Source organism: Mobula birostris, chromosome 16, assembly GCF_030028105.1.
Source record: "Mobula birostris isolate sMobBir1 chromosome 16, sMobBir1.hap1, whole genome shotgun sequence".
NCBI classification, from domain to species: Eukaryota; Metazoa; Chordata; class Chondrichthyes; order Myliobatiformes; family Myliobatidae; genus Mobula; species Mobula birostris.
Genome location: NC_092385.1, coordinates 47,508,653 through 47,533,874, shown reverse-complemented (window position 1 = coordinate 47,533,874; position 25,222 = coordinate 47,508,653). Strand labels below are relative to the sequence as shown.

Here is a 25,222-nt window from a genome sequence, read left to right as displayed (position 1 = left end):
TTCAATAAAAAGAAAGAACAACCAATTTCAGTAACTTTTCTTGCGATTAATTACTCTTACAGCAGCTACAAATTAGATAGTTTTACATGTTCCAATTTAAGGAAAGGTTGCCAATTTTTGAACACTTAAAAGATTCAATTTTCCAGATCGTAGATTATCATATTAAATAGTAACTAACAAGACTTCAGAAGAAGATTCTAATTTAATTTTCAAAGACATTTTTTGAGGCATTACATAAAATGGATGATAGCCACATGTTGTGGTCTACATGATCTTCAAAGATGATTTTGACAAAGTTCGGGGAAGCTGCTGTAAATTCTCAGTGGTAGGGAGTTCAAGATAAAGCCCAGAAACAAGACCAGAAGTTGTTGGAATAATACAGAATTGTTAATCAGATCATCAGATCACAGGAATTTCATGACAGATTCCAAAAGAAATACTTGCAGTTATATTCTTTCCTTCTCATCAGTCCTTTGGGATCAAAGACATCGACATCTGCTCAAGCTTTGAGGGTTCTTATGTGGCTATTGATGCCAATGTTCTTCCACTGATGGGATAGGTGATGGTTGATAAGGAGGACAGATATTAGTTCATGAACTAACTCAGGGCCCTCTTCCAATCATCTTCTACCAGGCCATAACACACCCAGTCATCTCCAATGGCAGGTCAAGTTGATCACATGTCTAACATTGACAAACCATTCCGAGCACTATCGTGCCAAGAGACTACAGAGATGAATGGCACTTGATACTGCAGGTGGTGCTATGACCATACAGTTCCAACAAACCAGGCCTCCAGCTCCACATGTGTGAAGCCTGTATATTTTCCTGTCACAGTGTGGGTATCCCCCCAGAAGTTTCAGTTTCATCTCACATCCTAAAGATATCTAAACTGACATATTAATTTGTTACTTCAATTACCCTTGGTGCAGATGGATGGCTCAACTTTGACAGTTCTATTGAGGTCACTGTGGGAACCGTAGAGTTTTCCACTCATGGGGTAGGTGATGATTGACAACGAAGACAGGTGGGTACTTCATGAGATGCTATCTCTTCTAAGTCTTCCGTGTCCACTCCTGAAGTAAGAACTAATTCAGTGTTCTCTTCCCGCCACCACCCAGCTATTTAAGACAATTACACCCTGTCAGCTCCAGTGGTACGACAAGCTGATCAATTGGCTAATATTGACTAAAGAGGAGCAGAAATCAGTATTTCTCTTACAGATCACAGAAAATTAAGTCTTAGCAAAATGAGTAGAGGAATGGGATTGAGGGCATTGCCAACATTTAGCATGGATTCAGCTAAATAAATGTCCTCTATGATATGTCATTAGAAAATATAATCAAGTAAGGTTCCCAATGCTTCCATTGAAAATAAATGTAACTTTCACTCGACTTGTGGGATTCCTGGACAAAGTGGAACTGCAATGATATTGAGAATGAGAAGATCTAAAATGCCAGGATCTAAAAACCATGGATTGCCACAGGTTGTTCTCTGGCATGGATGTGATCGGTAGGTGGGAAGCCTTCAAAGCAGAAATTTTGAAAGTGCAGAATTTGTATGTTCGTGTCAGGATTAAAGGCAAGGTGAATAGGAATAAGGAACCTTGGTTCTCAAGGGATATTGCAACTCTGATAAAGAAGAAGATGGAGTTGTATGACATGTATAGGAAGCAGGGAGTAAATAAGGTGCTTGAGGAGTATAAGAAGTGCAAGAAAATACTTAAGAAAGAAATCAGGAGGGCTAAAAGAAGACATGAGGTTGCCTTGGGAGTCAAAGTGAAGGATAATCCAAAGAGCTTTTAGAGGTATATTAAGAGCAAAAGGATTGTAAGGGATAAAATTGGTCCTCTTGAAGATCAGAGTGGTCGGCTATGTGCGGAACCAAAGGAAATGGGGAGATCTTAAATAGGTTTTTTGCGTCTGTGTTTACTAAGGAAACTGGCATGAAGTCTATGGAATTAAAGGAAACACGTAGTGAGATCATGGAAACTGTACAGATCGAAAAGGAGGAGGTCCTTGCTGTCTTGAGGAAAATTAAAGTGGATAAATCCCTGGGGCCTGACAGGGTGTTCCCTTGGACCTTGAAGGAGACTGAAATTGCAGGGGCCCTGGCTGAAATATTTAAAATGTTGCTGTCTACAGGTGAGGTGCCGGAGGATTGGAGAGTGGCTCATGTTGTTCCGTTGTTTAAAAAAGGATCGAAAAGTAATCCGGGAAATTATAGGCCAGTAAGTTTAACGTCGGTAGTAGGTAAGTTATTGGAGGGAGTACTAAGAGACAGAATCTACAAGCATTTGGATAGACAGGGACTTATTAGGGAGAGTCAACATGGCTTTGTGCGTGGTAGGTCATGTTTGACCAATCTATTGGAGATTTTCGAGGAGGTTACCAGGAAAGTGGATGAAGGGAAGGCAGTGGATATTGTCTACATGGACTTCAGTAAGGCCTTTGACAAGGTCCCGCATGGGAGGTTAGTTAGGAAAATTCAGTCACTAGGTATACATGGAGAGGTGGTAAATTGGATTAGACATTGGCTTGATGGAACAAGCCAGAGAGTGGTGGTAGAGAATTGCTTCTCTGAGTGGAGGCCTGTGACTAGTGCTGTGCCACAGGGATCAGTGTTGGGTCCATTGTTATTTGTCATCTATATCAATGATCTGGATGATAATGTGGTAAATTGGATCAGCAAGTTTGCTGATGATACAAAAGATTGGAGGTGTAGTAGACAGTGAGGAAGGTTTTCAGAGCCTGCAGAGGGACCAGCTGGAAAAATGGGCTAAAAAAATGGCAGATGGAGTTTAATACTGACAAGTGTGAGGTATTGCACGTTGGAAGGACAAACCTACGTAGAACATACAGGGTTAATGGTAAGGCACTGAGGAGTGCAGTGGAACAGAGGGATCTGGGAATACAGATACAAAATTCCTTAAAAGTGGCGTCACAGGTATATAGGGTCGTAAAGAGAGCTTTTGGTACATTGGCCTTTATTAATCAAAGTATTGAGTATAAGAGCTGGAATGTTATGATGAGGTTGTATAAGGCATTAGTGAGGCCGAATCTGGAGTATTGTGTTCAGTTTTGGTCACCAAATTACAGGAAGGATATAAATAAGGTTGAAAGAGTGCAGAGAAGATTTACAAGGATGTTGCCGGGACTTGAGAAACTCAGTTACAGAGAAAGGTTGAATAGGTTGGGACTTTATTCCCTGGAGCGTAGAAGAATGAGGGGAGATTTGATAGAGGTATATAAAATTATGATGGGTATAGATAGAGTGAATGCAAGCAGGCTTTTTCCACTGAGGCAAGGGGAGAGAAAAACCAGAGGACATGGGTTAAGGGTGAGGGGGGAAAAGTTTAAAGGGAACATTAGGCGGGGCTTCTTCACACAGAGAGTGGTGGGAGTATGGAATGAGCAGCCAGACGAGGTGGTAAATGCGGGTTCTTTTTTAACATTTAAGAATAAATTGGACAGATACATGGACGGGAGGTGTATGGAGGGATATGGTCCGTGTGCAGGTCAGTGGGACTAGGCAGAAAATGGTTCAGCACAGCCAAGAAGGGCCAAAAGGCCTGTTTCTGTGCTGTAGTTTCTATGGTTTCTATGGTTTATTCATTGCGAAGACACAAAATCAGAAACGGGTTTAATATCACTGGCATACATTGTGAAATTGGTTGTTTTGCTGCAGCAGTACATTGCAATACATAGTAATAGAAATTACAAATTACAATAAGTATATATAAATAAATTAAATAAGCAGGGTAAAAAGAGGGGAAAGAAACAGAGGTACTGAGTAAGTGTTCATGGGTTCATTGTCCATTCAAAAATCTGATGGCGGAGGGGGAGAAACTGTTCCTAAAACATTGACTATGTATGTCTTCAGGCTCCTGAACCTCCTCCTTGATGCGAAGAGGGCATGTCCTCGGTGATGGGGGTCCTTAATGATGGATACTGTTACATCACCAGCAACAATGAATAAAGAATTGAGTCAGGTTTTATAAACAAACATATAAACATTTATTAAACTCTGCTGAACAATAGCGAAAAGTATTCAAACTACTAACTTAACCAGAAGTTAACTGCTATACGGCAACTCTGGAACAGTTCTTAAAGTGGTAAGTTCGAACACAGCCTTGAAGTGGTAAATTCGAAAGTCCAAGTGATTTATACAGTCAGTAAGGAGAGACTTTTCTGAAAATGGATTTCTACAAAGACGTGACGTTACTGCTGATCCTATCCAAAGGATTCACGATGAAGGAAATAAAATGGCTTAAAAGAACCGACCTTTTTCTGAAGTATGAACACTGCACGATCCTTCCTAATCCTGCAGGGGTTATCTCAGATGCAGGCCACTATTCCTGAACGAAGATTCAATAAGGTCGATTCTTTATGAAACTGCCAAACGACACCAACTTTACTCAAACCTTCAGGTTCCCGTACGTTAGTAAGGTCTTCACTCTCCAATACTAGACTGTAAAGGTAAATCAAAGGTGCCACACACAAAAACTGGCAGCGATTGGCGAAACTGCCGGCACAATGATTTTACCTTACAATAGAAAGTAAAACTCCGCTTTAAAATGAATCTGCATCATGAGATGTATACGCAGCATAACGGAGTAACTGACAAACTAAGCAATGAAACATCTGCGTAACAACAGGGGTTTCCCTTTTCAATACCTGTAGGGAACATGTCATCACGTGACCTCACACTGGCGGGAAAATTGCATCACCCCACCATCACAAGACCATTACATCATGCTCACAAGATACTCAAATACATCATAGTCATAAGACAGTCACAAGATACCCACCACGTATGTAACAATACCACATTTCTGAGTAATCGCATTTTGAAGGTACAGTATCCTGGATGGTAGGGAGGCTAGTGCCTATGTTGGAGATGGCGGAGTTTTCAACTTTCTGCAGCTTTTTCCTATCCTGTCTAGTGGCCTCTCTATACCAGACGTTGATGCAACCAGTTAGAATGCTCTCCACATACATCTGTAGAAATTTGCAAATGTCTTTGTTGACATACCAAGTCTCCTCAAACTCCTAATGCAATAAAGCTGCTATTATGCCTTCTTAATAATTGCATACATATGTTGGGCCCAAGATAGATCTTCAAAGATGTTGACACCCAGGAACTTGTAGATGCTCACACTTTCCATTTCTAATCCCTCAACGAGGATTCAATCGACTTCCTCCTTGTGAAGTCCACAATCAATTCCTTGGTCTTACTGACGCTGAGTGCAAGAGTGTTGCTGTGACACCACTCAACCAGCTGATCTGTCTCACTCCTGAAATTATGCCAACAATAGTAGTGTCATCAGGAAATTTATAGATGGCATTTGAGCTGTGCCTAGCCACACAGTTGTGGGTGTAGAGAGAGTAGAGCAATAGGCTAAGCATGCATCCTTGAGGTTTGCCAGTGCTGATTGTCAGTGGGGAGAAGTCATTTCTGATACACACAAACTGTGGTGTCCCTGTGAGGAAGTCAAGGATGCAGTTGCAGTTTTGGAGCTTTTTGCTCAGAATTTTGCTTATTTCAGCTTTTTGCTTATGATTGTGTTGAACTGTAGTCAATAAACAGCAGCTTGATGTAATTATTACTATTATCCAGGTGATGCAAGGCCAAGTGGAGGTCCAGTGAGATTGCATTGCTGTAGACCCACTACGGCGATAAGCAAATTGCAGCGGATCCAGTCCCTGCTTAGGCAAAAGTTGGTTCTAGCCATGACCAATCTCTCAAAGCATTTCATCCATGATCAATCTCTCAAAGCGCTTCATGATAGTAGATGTGAGTGCCACAGGGTGACAGTCATTGAAGCTGCTCACTGTGCTCTGCTTGGGAACTGGTATGATTGTCACCCTTTTGAAACAAGTGAGAACCTCTGACTGCAGCAGTGAGAGCTTGAAGGTGTCTTTGGACACTCCTTTGGACACTCCTGCCAGTTGGTTGATTCAGATTTTTAGAACCCTACCAAACCCATCATCAAGGCATGACACCTTGAGAGGGCTCACTTTCTTGAAAGATGTTCTGATGTCAGTCTCCAAGACAAAGCTTACAGGATCACTGGATGCTGCAATCTTTGCAGAGATATACTTTGATTCTCCCTTTCAAAGCATGCATAAAGGCATTGGGCACATCTGGGAGTGAACTATCACTGCCATTAATGACATAGTTTTTACTTCATAGGAAGTAATGGCCTGCAAATACTGCCAAAGCTAACTTGCATCCGATTCCATATCTGTCCTCAATTGGAATTGTTTTTTTCTCTCTCTTAAGATAGCCTTCCACAGGTTGTAACTGGACATCTTGTATAGATCTGGATCACTGGTCTTGAATGCCACAGATGTAGCCCTCAGTAGACTATGAATCTCCTGGTTCATCCGTGGCTTTTGGTTTTGGTGTCTCCAGTATGTTCTCAAAGGTGCACACTCATCCACACAGGTCTTGATGAAGTCGGTGATAATTATGATGTATTCATTTAGACACAAAGACGAATCCTTGAATATTGTCTGGTCCACTGGCTCAAAGCAGTCCTGTAAGCGTTCCTCTGCCTCCCTTGACCATACCTTCTTGGGCCTCACCATTGGTACTGCATTCTTAAGTCTCTGACTATATGCTGGAAGTAGAAGTACAGCCAGGTGATTGGGCTTTCCAAAGTGTGGGCATGGGATGGCACTGTAAGGATTCTTGATTGTGGTATAAGCAGAGTTCAAGTATGCTTTGCTCCTCTGGTTCCACAGGTGATATGTTGGTGGTAGTTTTTCAGAGACTTCGAACTGGCCTGGCTGAAATCCCCCACGATAATAGGGAAGACATCAGAGTGTACTGTTTTGTGCCTGCTGATTACAGAGCTTAGCTCCTCCAGTGCATGCCCGACATTGGCCTGAGGTGGAATGTACAGCACTACCAGGATGTTGGCGGAAAACTCGTTCAGCAGATAAAAAGAATGATATTTAACTGCTAGACTTTCAAGGTCAGGTCAGCAAGCCTGAGTCAGAACCATTATGTTTATGTACTATGATGAAGCATACTTTACCTCCTCTTCCTTTAAAAGACTGAGCTGCCCTGTCTTTACAGTGAATGGTGAAGCCATTGAGCTATAGAGCTGCCTCTGAAATGGCAGGTGATAGCCATGTTTCTCTGAAGTAAAGTACACAGCAGTCCCTGATTGCAGTTTCTGGTACTGCAATCTTGCTCTGAGGTATTCAATTTTATTTTCTAGTGACCTGGGTCTCTCAGGACTCCAATATCTGACATGAAGAACACACAGTGGCCATTTAAACTACACTAAGTACACCTGACACAGTAAAAAAAAAGGGGAAGTTTACCTGGAGCTAATGGCTCTTCCGAGCCGAAGTCTCCTTTGAGCCAAAGCCTGACACCTCACTCTCACCACTGGCCCATTCTTAACAAAGACCGCTTCCCTTGTCCCTTCTGTATTCTTATTTCTTCCTCTCTGCGCTGCTCTCGCCACTGAATGGGCTGCTGGAATGACATCGAATGCCCGCAAAGCTCTTCTTCTAAATGAGCGCTGCTGACCCGTGAGAAACCTCCTCACAGTGTGCTGCATGTGCCGCTGATTGGACAGCCAGAATGGCACTGAACATTAGCGAATGTCTTCAATGATGGAGAGATGGAGCTGGCTGAGCCTATGTCTCTTTGCAGTTTCTCGCAATCCTGTGCATTGGAGCCTCCGTACTAAGCTGTGATGACACCAGCCAGAATGCTCCACTCTGTACATCATTAGAAACTTGTAAGAGTCTTTGGTAACATAGCAAATCTCCTTAAACTCCCAATGAGGTAGAGCTGCTGGCATGTCTTCTTTGTGAGTGCATTAATGTGTTGGGCTAAGTGCAGATCCTCTGAGATGCTGACACCCAGGAACTTAAAAACATTCACGCTTTCCACTGCTGACTCTTTAATGGGTGCATGTTCTCTTGACTTCTCCTTCCTTAAATTCACAATCATTTTTTTCATCTTGCTGACATTGAGTGTGAGGTTATAGTCATGACACCACTCAACCAGCTGATCTATCTCATTCCAATATGCCTCCTTGTCATCTGATATTTTACCAATAACGTTGGTGTAATCTACTTGACCTATAAATCTGGATCTATAAATAGACTGGATCTATAAATACGCTAAATGGAATTGATTCAATGGAGCTGCCCAATCTAACTGAGTATCCATGAAGCACCGTGAACCAAACAAAAAACATTAGATATGTATCAGAAACACGAGAAAATCTGTGGATGCTGGACCTCCAAAGCAACACACACAAAACATTGGAAGAACTCAGCAGGTCAGGCAGCATCTCTGTTAAAGGATAAACAGTCGACATTTTGGGCCGTGACCCTTCTTCAGGACTGAGAAAGAAGGGGGAAGATGCCAGAATAAAAAGGTGGGAGGGGAAAGAGGCCAGCTGGAAGGGGATAGGTGAAGCCACGTGAGAGGGAAAGGTCAAGGGCTGGAGAAGAAAGAATCTGGTAGGGGAAGAGAGTGGACCACAGGAGAGAGGAAAGGAGGAGGGGAGCCTTGGGGAAGTAATAGGCAGCTGAGAAGTAAAAGGTCAGTAGGGTATAAAGGAAAGGGGGTAGGAGGGGAGGAATGTATTAATTGGAAGGAGAAATCGATATTCATGCCATTAGGTTGCATGATACTCAAACAGAATACAAAGTGCTGTTCCTCCATGAGAATAGCCTCACCTTGGCACAAGAGGATGCCATGGATCGACACGTCAAAACGGTAATAGCTATCAGTAAAATGCTTGGCCACTGGGAAGTCCCCATTGTGGTGGATGGTACACAGGTGCTCAACAAAGCAGACTCCAATTTACAACGGGTGTCACCAAAGTACAGCAGCCTGTATCAGGAGTACCTGACACAACAGACAACCCCAGAAGATTCACAGGTGAAGTGTTGCCCCACGTGGAAGGACTATTTAGAGCCCTGATTGGAGGTGAGGGAGGAGGTGTATGGGCAGGTGTATCACTTAGTCTGCATTCAGGGATAAGTGCTGGGAGGGAGATTAATGGGTAGGGATGAATGGACAAGGGAATCACGGAGGGGCAAAGAGATAAAATATGTTTAGAGGTAGATATGCATACTATCATAAGTTGTAACCTCATGGATCCTACATCATACACTTTACCATTATAATCAAGCTAAGGCATCAAATCAGGTTCAAAGAGCAATGCAAAAGGGATGGTGTGTGCATCACCAAAAATAATAAAGCATCAGCCTGATGAAGCTCCAATAAAGAACTACAAACAGAACGCAAAGACGGAGCTAAGCAATCTCGCAACTATTAGATCAGTTGAAAGCTCTGAAGTACTAACATATCTAATTGTAAGTGGTGTTAAACCATTAACCAGAAAACAAGTATACTCCCATCCTCAATAATAAGAGCCCAGTGTGAGCATCTTAAAAAAACTGAAGCATATTCAGTCAGGGGTACTGGAGGTCCCAAATTCTCCAACATCACTAAAGCTTTCTCCCAAGTTCTCCACCAAGTCTCCATGTGATATCGGGAAGCTACCGAGTTCAAAGTAAATTTATTATATAAGAATGTATATACACTCTACGGCCACTTTATAGGTACCTTCTGTACCTAATAAAGTGGATATTGAGTGTTTGCTTGTGGTCTTCTGCTGCTGTAGCCCATTTACTTCAAGGTTCAATGTATTGTGCATTCAGAGATGCTCTTCTGCATACCACTATTGTATTGTGTTGGGGTGTATGGGGTGTCAGGGAGGGGTAACACCTCTGGTGGGGGAACATGTCACGTCCTTTTCAAGGCAGTTAGTCCACCTTTGGTCCCCACCTGGCACTCAGCTCTCACCTGTGGTTCCCCGTAGCTGTGTGCATGCGACAGTGGCCACACCCTGAGCAACGGCTTCGACAAGCCGGCTAAACCAGGTGAGGGTTGCCGACAGGTCTCAAACCCTCAGTGAGATAGGGAGTTGTCTTTCCCAGCATGTGAAGACAGACTCCGCCGGATTGAGCAGATGAGACCAATGGAAGGTCCAACGGTCAAGAAGGTGGTCTCTGCAAGCGTCGTGGAACGTGTAGAGCAGGACAAACACAGAAGACGTCCTGGTCATGCACTGCGCCTAGTCCCATCTCCAGCTATCTCGACTCTGTCTTGCCACTGAATCCAGATGGGAATTGGGAAGAGAGAGTGAGGCTGACGCTGCACAACTCTCCCTCACTTAAATCGAAATCATGCGCTAGTCTCAAAACCATCAAATGGCGTCCAGGTCCTCATCGACATCGATGATGGACGAATACATTGTAGCATGTAGTTATTTGATTTACTGTTGCCTTCCTGTCAGCTTGAACTAGTCTGGCCATTCTCTGCTGACCTCTCTCATTAGTGAGGCATTTTCACCAACAGAACTGACCCTCACTGGATGTATTTTTGTTTCCTGCACCACTCTCTGTAAGCTTTAGAATCTGATGTCCATGCAAATTCTAGCAGATCAGCAGTTTCTGAGATATTCAAAAAACCAAGTCTGGCATCAGCAACCATTCCACCATCAAAGTCACTTAGATCGCATTTCTTCCACATTCTGGTATTTAGTCTGAACCAGAACTGAACCTCTTGACCATGTCTACATGCTTTTATGAAATGAGTGGCTGCCACGTGATTGGCTGATTAGATATTTGCATTAACAAGCAGGTGCACAGATGTACCAAATAAAGTGGCCACTGAGTGCACGTCACTACATATTGTACTACCTTCAGATTCATTTTCGTGTAGACATTCACAGTACAACAAAGAGATGGAATAGAATCAACGAAATACTACAGAGACTGACAAACAACTAATGTGCAAAAGAAGACAAACTGTATAAATACAAAACAGACAATAAGTAAATAACTGAGACGCAGATGCTACAAATGTTCTGAACCATACCAAACATCATGTCACACTGAGGATCTGATCTCCAGAGGCACCTATGCAGCGTACAGCATTCGGGTCACTTTGAAATAAAGAATGCTAAATACTTTGAACAGAGAAGAGAATCAGTGAACCGGCAAACACTACACTGTGAAACGAAGTAGAAATTAAACTGAACCTGCCTCGCGTGAACAGGCAGGCACCCCATTTAAAGAAGCAGCTTTTTTAAAATTCAGAAACAGGTTTATTATCACCGGCATGTGATGTTCAATGGACATTTATTAACAAAGTATGTATACTATATAGAACCAAGAGATTTTAATTTTTAAAATAATGTACTATTGCGGTATAGTGAAACACAAAATACTGGCAGCAATCGTGCCAGTGAGGCCAAATGTTTTGACAAGTATAATATCAACTGGTCTCAGCATTACAGATACCAGCAATTAAAGATTCTCCTGGGGATGCAAAGATAAACGTTAATGTGTGAAAACAGGAGCTGTTTGAGTTTGACAAACAGCCAGGCTGACACTCACTTGTCAAACTTAGGCAGGAGAGGCAGAAGCGATCGGCATCCCACACATGCGCTCTCGCTCGACCGGTGCCGGCGGTTCTGCAGCGTCAGCAATCAAAGTCCTGACTGTTCCATCAACAAAGTGGAAGGGGAGACTCTGATTACAAATAGTAGTATTTCAAAACAAAATAAATAATATCTCGAATCTATAACAGCAGTAATAAAATAGATTCAATACATTATTTACAAGGAAATAATAAACTACGATCTGCATTATTTTAAGTTTTAGAATGTTTGGATTTAGCTCTTTCTGCCTCCGACTGGTTGGTATTTCCAAAGCCTCCCGCGCCGCGCGGCTGGGGAGGGGGCGGAGTAGACCAGTAACCATGGAAATGATGGGTTCGGAGGTAAGTGAGGCCTGGCTCGGTATTGGGGTCGTGGTCTGATGGCTTCGGCTCTGTTCCGAGCAGTGCTTGGAGTCATGCAGCAGTCTGTCAGTCCCACTTCAGTAATGGAGGGTGGGCCCTTCCGGGTGTATCTGGTGCGGGGACCCTCATTCCCACTGGGCTCTGACCATCATGGCCTTTTCGCCCTTGCCGATTCCGTGTGCGACATTCCTCCCTACCTGCTTCACTTTTGACTAGCCTTGGCTTCCTCCCCATCCCACAACCAATTGATTCCTTATTTTGAATGACATGTAATTTTAGTCTGTGTCACCATCAATGCGACTTCCTGGACAGATGCCCTTTCACCCTCTAATTGTTTTGAGCACTGTTCATGCTTCTCTATCATCAGTTTGAAGGATTAACTGATTACAATTTAGCTGTTGCAATACGAGAGTGGATTGCTTTGTCACCCGAGACAACATTCCAGAAATGTTTCATTGTTTGTTTAATGCATTAGGCCTCCCGAGATCGTGAAATTACTTGTGAAAATACTTCCTACATACAATTGCAATTTGTTTATTTTCATTGAAATCTGGGAGATGCGAAGAGTCACATTTGTGCCAAACTCTGAATGTTTACCTTAGATCTTAGATTACATGGTAGACTCAAAACTAGGTGTAATTGAGAGTAGTAAGGAATTCTGGACGATGTGGGTAGGCTAAATTAGCAGGTGTGAAAATATGAAGTCATATACATGGTTGTATAAAACATAATTGAACTGTGTTTTTAAATAGAGATTAGGAAATGTTGATGTTCAAAGGTACTTGTTTTCTTTTGCACTGATCACTGAAAAGTGCAGCAAGGACGTAAGAAGATAGTGTGTTGAGCTTTAGTAGATGGGCCTTACACATTCCGGACTCCCTAGATAACAAGCAGGTTCTGTTTGTACCAATGTTCTTTAGTGGGTTTTGCTGTGTCAGAAAGTGAATAAAAATTACTTATGATAACCATCCCTCCACAGTATTGTAATGAATAGCACCAAAAGCACAAAAGACTTAAAAGAGAACAATTACTAAAAGAGGAGAGAAAGGTGGAGGGAGGAAACTAATTCTGTTGTTCATAGGAACATTGTCCTTTAACATCTGCCGGACGATGCTGAGGATGTTCTACAAGTCTGTGGTGGCCAGTGCTATCATGTTTGCTGTTGTGTGCTGGGCCAGCAGGCTGAGGGTAGCAGACACCAACAGAATCAACAAACTCATTCGTAAGGCCAGTGATGTTGTGGGGATGGAACTGGACTCTCTCACGGTGGTGCCTGAAAACAAGATGCTGTCTAAGTTGCATGCCATCTTGGTCAATGCCTCCCATCCACTACATAATGTACTGGGTGGGCACAGGAGTACATTCAGCCAGAGACTCACTCCACGGAGATGCAGCACAGAGCGTCATAGGAAGTCATTCCAGCCTGTGGCCATCAAACTTTACAACTCCTCCCTTGGAGGGTCAGACACCCTGAGCCAATAGGCTGGTCCTGGACTTATTCCATAATTTACTGGCATAATTTACATATTACTATTTAACTATTTATGGTTCTATTACTATTTAATTATTTATGGTGCAACTAATGAAAACCAATTTCCCCCAGGATCAATAAAGTATGACTATGACTATGAATGAATATATCTATGAGATAAATATGAATTTATTAATACAGAGTACTCTGGTTTATTGGGACACATCAGGACCAGTGTATTTAAAAACGCAAACAACAGGAATTCTGCAATGCTGGAAATTCAAGCAACACACATAAAAGTTGCTGGTGAACGCAGCAGGCCAGGCAACATCTCGAGGAAGAGGTGCTATTGACGTTTCAGGCCGAGACCCTTCGTCAGGACCAGTGTATTGTGGCCCAATTAAGTGGCTGCCCAATTAGCTGAAGTTTTGTGGGAATAGTTAAAAAGGTATAAAAAAGACGAACTGCCATTTAACTGAATAACAAATGTTGTATTTAAATGAAATACACAGTAAGCTTACTAGTACTATTACAGTACTATAAACCTATGTATTAGCTCCAAATATTTTTCAAGCTTGGGAATTAATCCAGTGTATGCTGTTGTGTTTTCTTTAATTGACTATAAATGAAGAAAATCAGCACAGACACCTAGTACGTATAATACTAGGGCAGGGCTTCAAATTCTTGGATCATTGGGATCTATTTTGGGGGAGATATGACTTAAACAAAAACGATGTTTACACCTGAACTCAAAGGGTACTAATATCCTCGCGGGATTGTTTAATATAGCTATTAGGGAGGGTTTAAACTAAGTTGGCGGGGGAAGGAAACCAGGGTGTTAGGGTCGATGAAGAAGAAAATAGAAATAAGTCACAGATACTCTGCAGCAAAGATGACAAGAAGGACAGGCAGGTGAATAGACAGGATAATTTGCTGTGCGATAGAAATATAGCAAAATTGGTAACAGATACTGATCTAAATGTACTGTACTTAAATGCATGCAGCATGAGAAATAAAGTGGATGACCTTGTTGTACAGCTACAGGTTAAAAGATAGGACATTGTGGCCATCACCGAGTCATGGCTAAATGATGAATGTGATTGGGAGCTGAATGTCCAAGGATACACAGTGTATAGGAAAGATAGGAAGGTAGGTAAAGGGGGTAGCGTGGCCCTGATGGTAAGCAGCGATATCAAATCACTAGAAAGAGGGGACATAGGATCAGAAGAGATAGAATCCTTATGGGTTGAGTTATGAAATTGCAAGGGTAAAAAAGCACTTAATAGCAGTTATATACAGGCCTCCAAACAGCAGCCGGAACGTGGACTACAAGTTACAGCTGGAAATAGAAAATGTCAGAAGGAAAGTGTCAAGATAATTATGGGGGAACTTAATATGAAAGTGGACTGGGAAAGTCAGGAAGGTACTGGATCTCAGGAGAGGGAGTTTGTAGAATGTCTACGGGATGGCTTTTTGGAGCAGCTTGTCCATAAGCCCACCAGGGGATCGGCTGTTTTGGATTGGGTGCTGTGTAATGAACCTGAGGCGATTAGGGAGCTGGAGGTAATGGAACCCCTTGGAAGTAGTGATCATAATATGATTGAGTTCAGTTTCAAATTTGAAAAGGAGAACCTGGTATCAGGTGTATCGATATTTCAGTGGAACAAAGGAAATTACAGTGGTATAAAAGAGGAACTGGTCCAAGTAGGTTGGAAAAGTAAGCTAGATGGAGGGACGGTAGAGCAAAATTGGATGAAATTTCTACAAGAAATAAGGAAAGTGCAGGAAAAATATATTCCAAGTAAAAAGAAAATCATGAATGGAAAAATGGCACATATGTGGCTAACAAGAGAAGTTAAGGCTAAAATGAAAGCAAAAGAGATGGCATACCAGGGAGCAAAAATTAGTGGGAAAACTGAGGACTGGACGACTTTTAAAAACTTACAGAGGGAAACTAAGAAAGTCATTAGGAAAGACAAGATGAATTATGAAAGGAAGTTGGCAATTAACATAAAAAAGGATACTAAGAGTTTTTTTAAATATATGAAGAGTAAAAGAGTGACACGGGTAGATATAGGACCGATTGAAAATGATGCTGGAGAAATTTTAATGGGTAACAAAGAGATGGCAGAGGAACTAAATGAGTATTTTGCATCAGTCTTCACAGTGGAAGACATTAGCAGCATACCTGATAGCCAGAGGTCTCAGCGAATAGAATCAGGTACAGTCAAGATTACTAGAGATAAAGTGTTTGGGAAGCTAAATGGACTAAGAATGGATCAGCTGCCCGGATCGATGAAGTGCATCCATGGGTTCTGAAGGAGGTGGCTTTGGAGATTGTGGAGGCATTGGAAATGGTCTTCCAGGAATCAATAGACTCTGGCATGGTTCCAGAAGACTGGAAGGTCGCAAATGTAGTTCCGCTGTTTAAGAAAGTAGGGAGGCAGCAAAAAGAAAATTACAGACCTATTAGTCTGACATCGGTAGTTGGAAAGTTATTGGAGTCGATCCTCAAGGACGAGGTTATGAAATACCTTGAGGTGCATGACAAGATAGGCCCAAGCCAGCATGGTTTCATGAAGGGAAGATCCTGCCTCACCAACCTATTGGAATTTTTTGAGGTAATTTCAAATAAGATTGATAAGGGAGAGGCTGTGGATGTTGTGTATTTGGATTTTCAAAAGGCCTTTGATAAGGTGCCGCATAAGAGGCTGCTTAATAAGATGAGAGCCCATGGAATTACAGGAAAGATATTGGAATGGGTGGAGCATTGGCTGATAGGCAGAAAGCAAAGGGTGGGAATAAAGGGATCCTATTTTGATTGGTTGCCGGTTACTAGTGGTGTTCCGCAGGGATTGGTGTTGGGGCCGCTTCTTTTTACAATATATATTGATGATTTAGATTATGGATTAATTGGTTTTGTGGCTAAGTTTGCAGATGGCGCCAAGATAGGTGGAGGAGCGGGAAGTGTTGAAGAAACGGAAAGGTTGCAGAGAGACTTGGTCAGATTAGGAGAGTGGGCAAAGAAACAGCAGATGAGATACAATGTTGAGAAATGTATGGTTGTACATTTTGGAAGAAGAAATAATCGGGCAGATTATTATTTAGATGGGGAGAAAATTCAAAACTGGGAAGTGCAAAGGGACTTAGGGGTCCTCGTGCAGGATACCCTAAAGGTTAGCCCCCAGGTTAGATCAGCAGTAAGGAAAGCGAATGCTATGTTGGCATTCATTTCAAGAGGAATAATGTATAAGAGTAAGGAGGTGTTGATGAGGCTCTATGGGGCACTGGTGAGACCTCATTTGGAATACTGTGTGCAGTTTTGGGCCCTCTATCTTAGAAGGGATGCTCTGATGTTGGAGAGGGTTTAGAGAAGATTTACAAGGATGATTCCTGGAATGCAGGGGCTAACATATGAGGAGCATTTGTCGGCTCTTGGACTGTATTCATTAGAGTATAGAAGAATGTGAGGGGATCTCATAGAAACATTTCAAATGTTGAAGGGTTGGACAGAGTAGATGTGGAAAGGCTGTTTCCCTTGGTGGGTGAGTCCAGGACAAGAGGCCACAGTCTTAGAATTAGAGGGTACCCATTTAAAACAGAGATGAGGAGAAATTTTTTTAGCCAGAGGGTCGTGGATTTATGGAATTCATTGCCACATTGCCACATACAGCTGTGGAGGCCCGATCATTGAGGGTGTTTAAGGAGGAGATTGATAGGTATTTAATTAGTCAGGGTATCAAGGGATATGGGGAAGAAGCTGAAAATTGGAACTAGATGGGAGAATAGTTTAGCTCATGGTGGAGTGGCGGAGCAGACTGGACGGGCCGAATGGCCTACTTCTGCTCCTTTGTCTTGTGATCTTGTGATAAACTGCCTTCATACAATGCATTCTCCAAATCTTCATTTTCATTGTAACATTCAAGATGATTGTTGATACCTTCAAATTCTTTGTAGTGCCTAACCTGTTGAAGTAGTGAAATCATTTCATTTTCATTCCTGGCCTTTTCTGGCATCTCCAAGCCTGAATGTCTGAATTGTCTTACTGTTCATTTCTCGCTCGCTATCTGTGACAACTGCTTTTTGAACACAAACACACACAATTGACGCTATTGGAAAAACTATTTGCTCTAAGCACAGTGCAGTGTTTAACAGCCACACACGTACACACGGTTGACGTTAGTTAGAAACTATTGGGCAACAGTTTCCTTTCCCAATTAAGCAACATAGTCTCCCAAATAAACAAAGGAAATCCTGGCTATTTTCTCAATTAGTTTTTGTTCTTTAAGAGATATCTCAAATAAACATCTGCCCTAATTAGCTGACGGCCTAATTAACTGGAATCCACTGTATATGGGAGCTTGATCCCTAAGTTGGGCTTTGGTAACCTGTAAGATGGCCTGTAAGAGCTTTGAACTTCCAGACCTGGAATATTGAGTACCAGTTTGGTCTCACTATTAACACAGAGAGCATTGTATAGGTTGACCAGCTTATTTCTTGGAACACACATAAAAGTTGCTGGTGAACGCAGCAGGCCAGGCAGCATCTGCAGATTTCCTCGTGTTTGCTATTTCTTGGGATGGCAGGTAATCGGAAGTTGCTGAAACTACATCAGTACTCTGGATTTTAGAAAAATTAGTGGTGATCTCACTAAACCTAAAAAATTCTTGCAACACACACAAAATGCTAGAGGAACTCAGCAGGCCAGGCTGCATCTATGGAAAAAAGTACAGTTGACTTTTTGGGCCGAAACTCTTTGGCAGGACTGGAGAAAAAAAGATGAGTAGTAGATTTGAAAGGTGGGGGGAGGGCTTTTGCCCCCACTCACTGGGAAGACTGAGGGAAAAATCCAGAGCTGGAGTCCCTAAGGCAGTCCTCCATCGAGTTCAATGCTGTCTGGCAACTCTCGTGATACTGCTGGCACCAAACTGTATTGGTCTCTGCTATTCTTTTGGGTTCATCAAATGTGTGAAGAGGGGGAGCTTGCTATATGGGTAACAGCTTGCTCTCCATATCATACTGCTCAGGCTTGTGTATGTACACAGCTAGGACGCAATCTCCATGGTCAACTCTGACCACCGGAGGCCCTCACCTCACCTCTCACTGAATAATACATAAAATACTATAAATTACAATAAGAACTTTTTACTGTATATAAATTTAAGTAATGCAAAAAGAGAGCAAAAACAGTGAGGTAGTGTTCTTGGGTTGGTTCATTGTCCATTTAGAAATCTGATGGCAGAGGGGGAAAAGCCTAATGTTCCAGGTCAGTGATGCAGGACTGAGACAGACGTGGCATCTGTGTACCACAATGAGTTGATCAAGAGGCAAAGTCTGCCTCCTCTGCCTTTACATGATTCTGCTGTTCGGTACATGCAGTGGAAGGTGAAGCCCTTGGGCTGCAGTGCCTTGTCCAGAGTGCTGTTGTAGTGCAGTACATTACAAACGTGACAAACACAAGTTTACATAAATTATAAATGACTTGCACAACAAAATAAACATAATGATATTAGTGCGATTTTAAAATGAGCGTAACAACATTAGTGCATGTTGAATAAACATAATGCCATTGGTGCAATCTGTCACTTCTGAAGAAGAGTTCTATACATGAAACATGATTTTATGTGACCTTAACAAATATCTAGACTCCTGGGCACTTCTAATTTCTTTTTTTGACTTTTTCTTTTGAGTTCAATTTATCTGGTATTTTAAATTCTGTTAGCATAAGTAAATATTCTCAACAATGTTATGTCCTCGGAGATATGTCCTCAGACCCCTATTCTACTCCCTATACACTAATGGCTGTATGACATAAGATAAACACAATAGATTCTGCAAATGTTGGAATTCTAGAGCAAAACACACAAAATACTGGAGATACAGTATCTATGGAGGAGAATAAGCAGTCGACATTTCAGGCCTGGATCCTTCATTAGGACTGGAAAGGAAAGATTGAAGAAACTAAAATAAGGTGGGGGGAGGGGAAGGTGTACAAACTGACAGCGAATAGCTGAAACCAGGTAAAGGTGCATGGGTGGGGGAGGAGGGATGAAGTAAGAATCTGGGAGGGGATAGGTGGAAGAGGTGAAGAGCAGAAGAAGGAACCTGATTGGAGAGGACAATGGATAATGGGAAAAAAGGAAGGAGTGGGAGCATCAGAGGCAAGTCAGGAGAAGAGAAGTGGTAAGAGGGGTGTTAGAATGGGGAATTGAAAAAGAAAGAAGGAGGAGAGGGGAAATTACCTGAGGTTGGAGAAATTGGTATTCATGCCATCAGTTCAGAGGCTACCCAGATGGAACATGAGTTTATTCTCCTCCATCCTGAGTTTGGCCTCATCATGGCAATAAAGATCGCCATGGACATACATGTCAGAATGAGAATGGAAGGTCAAATTGAAATGGGTAGCCATTCGGAGATTCTGCCTTTTATGGCAGACAGAGAGAAATGTTTGAAGAGGTGATCCTCCAATGTATGTAGGGTCCATCATTTTGTGTTTGTTGCTCATGATGCATTTGCAGATTCTGTTGTGTTTCTAATCTTATTCTCCCTACACGCTCCCTGACATTCTACAACTAACCTACACACTTGGAGTAAATTATAGCAGTCAAGTAACCTACCAACCTGAAATTTCAAAGAAATATTTATCTTATGTACTGGTGGTTTTAGAACGTATTAAACTGGATAATCCCCCCGAAGGCAACCAATTGTATCCTAGGATACTGGGGGAAGCTAGGGAAGAAATTGCAGTGTCGTGGCAGAGATATTTGCAGTATCTTTGGCTATGGGTGAAATGTTGGTAGACTGGAGAGTGGAAAATGTTATGCCTTTATTTAGGAAGGTCTGCAAGAACATCCAACGTACTACATGCCATTGAGCTTAACCCCAGTGGTAGGAAAGTTACTGGAGAGGTTTCAGAGGGACAGGGTGTACAAGTATTTGGAAAGGTAAGATTGATTAGGGATAGTTAGCATGGCATTGGGTGTGGGAAATTGTGTCTTACAAATTTGATTTTGAATTTATTTTGAATAGCTGATGAAGGGGATTGATGAGGATATTGACGATAAGGTCCCACATGGTAGGCTTGTCCAGAAGACTACATCACATAGGATCTACAGTAAGCCAGCCAACTGGATATAGAATTATCTTGATGGATGTTATTGAGGGTGGTAGTTGTAGATTGTTTGTCAGGTTGGATGTTTGTGACTAGTGGTCTGCCACAGATCAGCATTGGGTCCACTGTTTGTCTTTTCTATTAACAATATGGATGAGGATGTAATTAGTATGGTTAGTATGTTTGTGGATGACACCAAAATTGGTTGTACAGTGGACAGTAAAAAAGGTTATCTAGGATTACAATGGGATCTAGATCCATTAGACGTCTAGTTAACTTAGATAATCTACTAGGGAAGCGGGGCAAACAATGCAGAAGAAACATAACTCAGTCAAATGTGAGATGTTGCACTTCCATCAATTGAACCAGGGCAGGACTTGCATTGTAAATGGTGAAGAAGGCATTTGGCAAACTTGCCTTAATTAGTTAGAGCATTGAGAACAGGGGTTGAGACATCATGTTACAAGTATACAAGTCATTGATAAGACCACACGAAGTACCTGATATCATTAAGCTGGAAGTAATGTAGAAAGCATTCGCTGGGATAGTGACCGGAAACCTTGAGTTATAAGTATGTTTGTTCCTGGCACATAAGCGGTTATTGAGTGACCTTATAAAGTTACATAAAATTGAGGGACATAGATGAGACCTCTGGTCACAGTCTCTTTCCTAGGAATAAGGAAAATAAAACAAGAGGGTATAGGTTTAAGGTAAGAGGGAAAAGATTTAAAAGGGACCTGAGGGGCAAGTTTTTACACAAAGGATTGTGAATATAAGGAATAAATTACCAGAGGAACTTGCAGAGGTGGGTACAATTAAAAGACAGTTAAAAGATATTTAGCCCTGTACATGTATATGAAAGGTTTAGAGGATATAGGCCAAAAACAGGCTGTTGGGACTAGTTCTGGTTGGTTTGGACTAATTAAGTCGAACGGCCCGTTTCTGTGCTGTTTAGCTCTACAACTCTGATTGTACAAATAAAAGAGATTTGAAGGATCAGGGTTATGTTGAAGATCAGGGTAAGGAAATGTTAAAGGGATACTGGTGGGTGATGCAATGAATGTTTTTGGAAGCAATTTAGAAGTTTTACTGAAATACAAGGCAGGATAGGAGAACTTTTGATGACAAGTTTGCACATAGTAGAGCAACCTTTCCAGAAATATGTTGAATAGTTAAATATGGTGGCAAAAAAGGCAAAAAAAATGTATTTAAAGTCAAGGAAAGATTGAAGGAAGACACTTACCAAGCTGGAAATATTTGTCTTGGAGAGAATACATATGATATCCAAAACTCAACATGTAGTCAGATGTCATGCTAAGGTTGTGTACTGGTTCATTCTGTTGTGAAGAATGGAGGGTTGGTGATTAGGATACATGGTTGTCAAGATCTGATCGAATGGCAGAGTGGGCTCAAGAGTTTGAATAATCTCCTGTTTCCATGACCTGCTGAATGTAAAATTGGCTGCTATATGTCTACACTATGAATGTTCAAAGTGTCCTGGGGTGTGATAGGTGCTCTTTAAATGCAAACTTTCTTTTTTTCACCTTAAAACTAATATCTTGAAGTTGGCTAGAATTAAAAGCAAACCAATCTGTGGCACTATTTTAGTATAAAACCGGAAGAATATATTTGGGAAACAAACAAGATCTGTAGGCTGCAGGAGATTAAGCATCTTAATGTATAATTAAGAAGTAAACCCATTCAGAAGGAGGCGAGGTATTTACTTGCCAACTAGATGAAGTTCAAAGTAAATTTGTTATCAAAGTAATATATAACCCTCTAATTCATGTTCTTGCAAGCATCCTCAGTAAATCCTTAATAGAATAATAACCATAATAGAGTCAATGAAGTACCACACCAACTTGGCCTTTCAGTCAGTGTGCAAAAGACACAAATTGTGCAAGCATAAGAAAAACTAAAAAAAATAAATAAGCAATAAATATCAAGAACGTGAGATGAAGAGTTTTTGAAAGTGAGCCAATAGTTTGTGGGAACATTTGATGAAGTGAAGTTGAGTGAAGTTATCCTCTTAGGTTCAAGAGCCTGATGGTTGAGGGGTAATATCTATTCCTGAACCTGGTGGTGTGAATCTTGAGGTCTTCTTCCTGATGGCAGCAGCGAGAAGAGAGCATGTCACACAAAATGCTGGAGAAACTCAGCAGACCAGGCAGCATCTATGGAAAAAAGTACAGCCGACACTTCGGGCGGAAACCCTTCGGCAGGACTGTAGAAAAAAGGCTGAGAGGTGGCGGGAAGAGAGTGAGAAACACCAGGTGATAGGTGAAACTTGGAGGGGGAAGGATGAAGCAAAGAGCTGGAAAGTTGATTGGTGAAAGAGACGGAAGGTATGGAAGAAAGAAGAAGTGGGGGAGGAGCACCATAGTGAGGCGATAGGCGGGCAAGGAGATAACATGAGAGAGAAACAAGTGGATGGGAAATGGTGAAGGGGTGTGGGGTGTGGAGGCATTACTGGAAGTTTGAGAAATCGATGGTCATGCCATCAGGTTGGAGGCTACCCAAACAGAATATAAGGTGTTGTTCCTCCAACCTAAGTGTGGACTTAGTGTGGAAGTATTTCCACTTCCCTCTCCCATTCCAATATGTCCATCCATGGCCTCCTCCGCTGTCGAGATAAGGCCTTGCTTGCTATGCTCAGGACAGATCCTCTGAAATAAAAAGTTGCAGAGTAACTTGCTCTTTGAGAAGCTACTAACTTCAATTTCCGATTGATTCCTACAATTTATGGTCATGCTTAATCTTCATAGGCTAATGATTACAGCAGCTGTTCTGAAAAATTATTTCTATATTGGCATCTTCGGGCATCTGAGTAATTTACATATTTTTCATTGCTTGCCATTTATATTGAAAAAAAGTCAGTCCATTGCAGTAAATGGTTATTGAATTTTCTTTCTTAGCCTCTTTTAAGCAAAATGTAATAATCATCTGGCACTGTTAAAAAGGAATTAAGTAAAACTTGTAAAATGTTTCGTTTTTTTGTAGACTTCCTGACTTATTTTATCTTTCCAGATGGTCTTTACTAATTATTCTGTTGGAAGAGAACGAATGAGGTTGTGACCTAACCAGATAACTTTTAATGAAGATGTGTCTAGCTATCATAGACATTTCCATCTCCTGGCATGTCGATCACATTTTTCAACCTGATTCATAGATAATTTTTCTGGCACCCTTGGGATTTGGTAATGTCAGACTAACAGAAATTTTTAAATATTGCAGGTTACTCCAGTACGCTTTTATTTTCCTTTTTTAAATTTGACATTTTGCACCATACTAAATTTCCCAAATAATCCAGTGATTTTAAAGATCACTGAACGTATACAAGCACCCTGGCTGCTGATGCTGACCTGGTGTTCCAGACGTGTATTCTGGCTCTGGCTGCACACCTGGCCCAGAGCTCTGATCCCTCAATCCTGGTTACACACGTTGTATGCACTCTGGAATTGTGGTTTACACTCCACACTGATGAGTAAACCAAATGCTGAGCAATTGGATACCAAATCCTTAAGAATTTTTCTATATTTGGTTGAGCTATAAATATGTAACTTTTCCATTGAATATTTGGATAGTGTACATTTAATATTTTGCCCTCAGAATTAGTTTCAATAAGTCTGTAGGCAAGGTATTTGTAATTTATGAATTTCCTGCCTCAATATAGTGTTTTCATATCAGAAATTAGTATATAAAAAATACAACTAATTTCATTGCTATTAATGGCTTTAAATGCATAATTAATTATTCAAAGTCAAAGTAAATTTGTCATCAAAGTACAGTACATATACACTCATTGGCCACATTATTAATGAGCAGGTCTACAGTTGTACCTAATAAAGTGGCCACTGGGTGTATGTTACCATATACTACCTTGAGATTCATCTTCGTGCAGGCATTTACAGGAAAATAAATACAATATAATTCATTAAAAGCTATACATAGACATAGTCCGGCAAATATCCAATTTGAAAAAGAATACAAATTGGGCAAATAAAAAAAATACTGAGGACCTGAGTTGTAGTGTTGGCCATAGTGGATTTGAAATGTGGAAGAAAACATTGAACTCAAATGGGTCAAGGACAATGGAAGCAGACAATGTCTTTGTTCCTGCAAGGTGCTTGGAAATGGAGGTTGCCATTTTCTGGAGTTGTTTACATCCTCTATTTTGTGAGATGAAGTTGCTTAATTTGTTTGTGTTTTAAGGAAGACACAATGATGCTTCAGGTAATCTGCTGGACTGGAGATAATTTCCAAATAAGTTATTTGGGAGCTGTTCTTTGGTTGGATAAAATGCAGATTTTTGACTGTTGGCATCAGTATCTGTTTTGTGTAAATAAAGCTCGTTGCTGATTGCGAGCAAAGAACAACCATCCTATATGTTGATTTGTTACCATGTTTGATTTGGCCAACAACAGTCTCGGCAAAGTCAGCCAACCTAAATATGGAATCGGAGTGTACTTAGCCACAAAATCATAAATATAACACGAATACAGCAGGGGTTAAGCACACAGCCTTGTTGTGCACCTGTGCTGATGGTGGTTGTGGAGGAGATGTCGCCAATCCATATGGTCTGTAGGTTGCAAGTGAACAAATTGAGAATCCAGTTGCATGAGAGAGAGGATTCAAGGTCTTGATCTTGGAGCCTAGTGATTAGTTTCAAGGGGATGATACTGTTAAATGCTGAGCTGTAGGGACTGAAGAGCATCTTGATATATGGATCTTGGTTGTTTGGATGTTCCAGAGATGAGTGAAGACCCAATGAAATGGCATTCCGCTGTT

The 25,222-nt window shown here is 41.5% G+C and overlaps 2 protein-coding genes across 3 annotated transcripts in view; one reads left to right on the top strand and one right to left on the bottom strand.

The window, feature by feature from the left end:
• Positions 1–11,506, bottom strand: part of LOC140211123 (acylamino-acid-releasing enzyme-like) — an 83,690-nt gene extending 72,184 nt beyond the window's left edge. For both annotated transcript variants that reach the window (XM_072280616.1, XM_072280618.1), the window contains exon 1: positions 11,447–11,506. The gene's annotated coding sequence lies outside the window, so the exon portion shown is untranslated. The remainder of the gene's footprint in view (positions 1–11,446) is intronic.
• A 270-nt stretch (positions 11,507–11,776) lies between these two features.
• apeh (acylaminoacyl-peptide hydrolase) overlaps positions 11,777–25,222 on the top strand; it is an 83,505-nt gene continuing 70,059 nt past the window's right edge. The window contains exon 1 of the mRNA XM_072280615.1: positions 11,777–11,831. Coding sequence (XP_072136716.1) covers positions 11,811–11,831 — 21 coding nt within the window. The 5' untranslated portion in view covers positions 11,777–11,810. The remainder of the gene's footprint in view (positions 11,832–25,222) is intronic.